Below are 5,687 nucleotides of genomic sequence, written 5' to 3'. Positions count from 1 at the left end.
CAAAAAAAATCTTCCAACCCCAAAAAAAAACCAAATGGGGGAAACCAAAAACCAACATGCTTTTTTTTTTTTTTTTTTTTTTTTTTTTTTTTTTGCATTCTGCAATAAACCACAGAAACGCATACCAGTGTGTACAACTGCACCGATTACTGTCACCTTGAATTAAAATATCTGTCTGTTTGGGTATGATTGTCTTTATGCATACTTTGAAAAAAAGATACATAATATCAGATATGACACCACAATAAGACATGAAGAGCCTAGGCAAATTTTAAAGACAGAATGTGTTAGGTAATCACAGCCTGCAGTTATAATACCAGATAATGCATTGATACCTCCTAAGATTTGCCTGCATTCTTGTGTGAAGAGTCTCAGCTTCACATAGGGGCAGCAGAATCTAAGCATGCAGTTGTCAGAGAGAAAGGGCACCTTGACATATACTGTAACTTGCTGTGATCTTCCCCAAGGCTGTTTTCTCAACAGATAGTGGCCGCGAGGCTCAGCTCAGCACAGTGATGTCCTTGGAGAGCAGAGAGAAAACTCTTCTTGAAACCTAACACACTAACTGTGGCTTACTGTGCTTCTTTAAGGATGAACTGTAAGAATGTTGTTTGGCTTAGTCTACTTGACTCTACTGGCTCACAGTTACTTAACTTCTTTATGCAAGAGTGTACATAAATAATGCCTTAATAAACTAGTATCCTTTCCACTTATTTTAGGAAACTATTTCCCCTAAACAATCATTTTTTTTTTTTTACTTTTGAAAAGAAATGTGATATTTTATTTTACAAAATCCTATTGAGAAGCAGTGTTATGGTTGTAACCTTAGCTGGCAGAGGAAGCTCAACTGAGCCCTGCTGTGCTTCATATGTGGGCTTGCTGTGCCCATATCCTGCTTGTCCCAGCGGTGGATGATGGTCTATAACATCACGGCAAAACTGAACCAACTTGTAGATTTTGAGCAAAACAAAAATGATTTTTATCTAAACATGCACTGATCAGGCTTTTATGGGATAGTACTGTCCTTCGTTTTTCTAAGAACTAAACCGCACAAAGGAAAAATGTGAAGTAGATTATTTGAGAGAGGTAGTAGTTTTTAATTTACAGAATGGGAAGGAATTACAAGAGTATCATTATTCACGTCATAAAACATATGTTAATTAAACTTGGTTTTTAATAGTCTACTTCATCATATTTCAGTATGAGTACTTAATTTTGATGCATTTAATTAAAGAATCTCTAGTTTAATTGACATTTCTGTGTTCACTACAAATATACGTGATCTTACATAAAGGATTTTGTGAATTTAAATATTTTGGAAAATTTGTATTAGTTCTTCAGCACATGCTTATAAGATTAAAATTTATGCTTTTACCTATTGGTGACAAACCCTCGCCATCACACGCTAACACACACGCAAACACACACCCAAACACACGCACCCATAAACACAAAGACTAGCTGTAATCTTCAATGACAGAACTAGGTCAACGGAGCACCTCCTCTACCTCTCCAGTGAAACTGCTGATTCTGACAACAAAAACACTCTGTCTGATGAGCAAATTATTTTAGTTACACCCCATAAATAAAAGCAGCATCTGTGAACTTTTATGAACATAAAACAAAATTTGCTTTAAACGAACCAAAGTAAACTTGCTGAACAAACTGAAAAACTCATGTCTGAATCACAAATAACTAATCTGGCTTTGAAAACGCTTAGTTTAAAGTTAAAATTAGGCAAACAAAAACGTCTCTGGAAACGGACTCCTTAGTCTATTTAACTTGAACAATCCCTGCCAGCAGATATTAATGTGCCTTGACAGCCCATGAATCACTCTGCTCACCGCCTCCCTTTCCTCAGTCTTACATAACTGGAGTCAATGGCTTACTGGTAAAAAAAAAAAAAAAAAAAAAGTAGCAGGACCAACGCTGTAACATATATTTGTTGCCACCAACTCAAATTAAATATTATGGAACACAACAATTTGTGACAGAATAACTACCAACATGTTAAAGCTATAATTTATAAATCGATAAACGCATAAAAAAACACTGTGTACTTTTGAGAATTTATATTTCTCAAAGAGGAGAAGTTGTTTAGCAAACTCTGTAAAATGACAGTGATAATTTACTATAGGTTGTTCATTTCTGCTTGATGTCACAGCAAGCTCGGGGTCCACGCACTTCGGGCTCAAAAGTAGCGCCTTCACCGCACAGCTGAAAAGTTGCTTTGTAAACAAACCTGGCGTGGCAGGTTTTCTGCCTAAACTGAAGCGAATTCACAGCAAAAATCTCATCCACTCACCTCTCATTTCTTCGGTGAAGTTTAATCAACTCTCCAGGGCATGTAACTCCAAGTGGAAAAGAAGCAAGAAAGCACAGAGAGCGACGGGCATTTATTCACTTCAAGCAGGATAAGCTGAAGACTGCCACAATACCAAATCCTTTTTTTTTTTTTTTTACTCTTTCTTAACTCACTCTGGCCTTATTAGCGTATAAATCAACGATGCCTGTTTGTTATATGCTACTTTCCCCTTGCAGCTGAGATAAAACTAGATGTGTTAAACGAGCGGTGGCGGCTCTTCTTCTTCTAGCTCTCTCCTGCTCCGCTGCTCGCACTAACCCAGTTTCAGCGCGTGGACTACACATGATCCTCATCCCGCGGTCCGCCCGCCTCGTGCCCCGTGAGTTGACGCGCGCGCAACCCCCCCTACGTGCTTTAAGGAGGCTCTCGCGTGCGTGGGAAAGTGTGGCAGTGTGTCAGTTCAGAGCGGCAGTCACCCAGCGTGGGAATTTAAACCTCAATAATAAGCGACTATTTCTTTCCCGGTGGATATTTACATGTTGCACACAGCAGGTTTTAATACTCCTTTACTTAAGAAAAACAACTTCTCCGTGGCGGCCTCCATGGGTGTTGCATACGTTGACAATAAACAACAACAACAACAAAAAAAGTCAGCTATTTGTTATTTCAATTACTTTTTTATTTTATTGACTGTGTGTGTTCTGAGACAATTATTTACCTAGAATTTCATTTAATGCACACAATTTAAACAATATAGCGTAGAAAAACGGACATTGTACATGAGGAAGGGGGAAATGTATTTTTTACTTCACTTCATTTTTTGAGCTCTTCTCAGACCAACTATAGTCAGTCCCCGCCTAATTCAGTTCAGTTTAATTAAATTCAAATTAAATCAAAAATACTTTATTGATCTCAAAGAGAAATTAAATAATTCAGCTAAACTTAGACTTTATCTACAATGTAAATAAAGTCAGTTAATTTATTAGTTATATTAAATTTGGATTAGTCTTACTCAACACTATCTCAAATGTCGTTCAATAAAGGAGAGCAACGCAACAAGAGCAATCCAAAAATATAATATACTGAAAAAGTAAAAACTATCTAAATATCTTTAAAAATATTTAAATCCATTTTTTTAAGTTAAGTCCAATCTATGATTAAACACAGTATAGTCAAATTAAAATTTAATCAGCCCTACAGTTCTACTTTAAAGAAATGCAATTCTGTTTAATAAAACTCTAAGCAAATCAAAAAGGTCAGATTCCACAAAGCAGTCATTTTAAAAGCCACTTGCTGAGATGAAAAAGTTTCCTACATAAACACACCAGCGGACTGTGGTAAATGTTCACTTCGATTATATCCTCATCCCAGAATTTCACAGTGCTACGAATGAGTTTAAAGTGGAAAAAACTCCCATTTTAGTAGCAAGAAATCCCCCAACAGCCATTTTAAACCAGCTGAATGTTTGTTGCATAAAATGACAGAACTTAATTTTACCATAGTTAATGAATAACCTCAATAATCATAAAGGTTACACGAGGATTCAAACTTTGTCCTCGGGTTTCCTTTCACTTGCAGAGGGTTTGAAAGAAGCTGTAATTATTTCACAGGATTACCTAGCTAATTTTAGCAGATAAATTGATTTAGAGGTTCATTTACAGTTAGATTTATGCTTATATTGAAACCAGATCCAGAATCAGTTTTGAAAGAACAAAAACAGTGTAACTGCATGTGTTCACAGCTTATCCAGCCTTCAATTTCAAGTACGGCTCAACAGGTATGCTGTGATTCCATGCATTCCCTTTGATGTGTGGGTGTGTTGACACACATGAAAGACAATAGTGGAACCCTGCTGGGCTAGAGCCGCCTTTCAAAAGCAAAGCCTATCGATAAGAGTTCTGATGAAAATAATTGATTTGCAAGCATGGGCAAGCTGATAAGTGTATCATGTAACTTGGGCACAGTTATGAAATGGGGAGAAGAGAGAGATTATGGTAAGTAGGTTAGTGGAGCAACACAGAGCTTCACACCCCCTCCCTCTCTTGTATTTCTCTTTCGGCATGCGTAGTTTTCTCCTCAGGTCTTTTTCCACTGTGGACACTGTTGTGTCCTCGTGAATACCAGTTAATTCAGTGTTTTGGTATATCTAATGTGCGCTTTATGTTTAAGCTGGCACATATTGTTTTGGACCGCTTTAATGTTGGTATGCATGCATGACCTTTTTTCTGTAATTTTCAGTAGGCTCAGCCTCTCTTACTTGCACAGTCCCTCGAAACAATAATATTAAATCAAAACACACAAAGATTAAAGGGTGACGCTTTAGTATATTTGGTTTTCTTAAAGTAAAATATATGCGGTATCAGTGAACTGAGATGTGTTTTCCTGCTGCTGCATGTAAACTTCCTCTTCTTCATATTTGGATGCTTACCCAAACCTGATTGTTTTCATTCTGCTGAATCTCTGTGGTTATATTATGTCTGGCAGTGCATCTCCACTGTCACTGCAAAGTGGCTGCACATCCATCCGGTGTTTGTCTGCAGCGTCACTGACCTCCTGACCCTCAATCTTATGTAACCATGGCAATGCCCAAATTAGAACATGGAGCATGGAAAGAAGCGGGTGCTTAGAACCTCACATTGAGGCATGTAACTCTGAACCAGCTTTCCAGATTAAGGCAGATGAGCGCGCGCGTGAGAGTGAGCGCGTGTGTTTATGTGTGTGTTCTAAGCTTACATGCAATAAAAAAACAAAAAACAAAACAAAAAAAAACACAAGCATCTTTCTTACTAAAACATTGGGTTTTGGTCATGAGCTTCTCACACTCTGGTGTGATTTCTGCAACTTCAGAATTTGGCCCATGAATGCAATAACAACTTTGTAGCCCAAACTGGCCCCTTCCCCGTAGAGCATAGAGCCGAGCACACTGAGAGGATTATTTTAGGATCCAGGCTCTGCTTTGATAATCCTCTCCTCTCCCTCATCCTGCTAAACCCGCTCCCTTCTCCTCTTTCAAATGCCCTCTAATCTCTCTCACTTGGACTCTGTGTGGCTGTAATCTGGTTCGTACCCATCTTTTACCTGATGAACAAAGTTTAAATCAATAGATCAGTGAGGGGGTACCTCTATGATTTCCTCCCGTTACGAGTCATTTTAATCTTTAAAGTTTCCAGAACAAGGTGACGGAAGATTCTGCTCGTTACTGATTGGGGGCTTGAAGGCCAAGACAAGTGGTAAGAACTTCAGACCATGAACAATAAATTAATAAATACCAAAGCGTCTCTGGTAGCAAAAGTATGTAATTTGGACTTCTTTTTTTATGCAATAAAGATTCATTAGAAAGACAAAAGAATATGGCCATGAGCAAGAGAAGTGAATCAAGACA

The 5,687-nt window shown here is 37.9% G+C and overlaps 1 protein-coding gene across 1 annotated transcript in view; it reads right to left on the bottom strand.

The window, feature by feature from the left end:
• Window positions 1–2,676, bottom strand: part of rorca (RAR-related orphan receptor C a) — an 18,623-nt gene extending 15,947 nt beyond the window's left edge. The window contains exon 1 of the mRNA XM_015040083.1: window positions 2,306–2,676. Within this exon, the coding sequence (XP_014895569.1) occupies window positions 2,306–2,312 (7 nt within the window). The 5' untranslated portion in view covers window positions 2,313–2,676. The remainder of the gene's footprint in view (window positions 1–2,305) is intronic.
• Window positions 2,677–5,687: the final 3,011 nt, after the last annotated feature.

This window comes from Poecilia latipinna, unplaced genomic scaffold (assembly GCF_001443285.1).
Source record: "Poecilia latipinna isolate Pla-1442-1.1 unplaced genomic scaffold, P_latipinna-1.0 Scaffold495, whole genome shotgun sequence".
Classification (NCBI taxonomy): Eukaryota; Metazoa; Chordata; class Actinopteri; order Cyprinodontiformes; family Poeciliidae; genus Poecilia; species Poecilia latipinna.
This window is presented reverse-complemented; position numbering and strand designations above follow the sequence as displayed.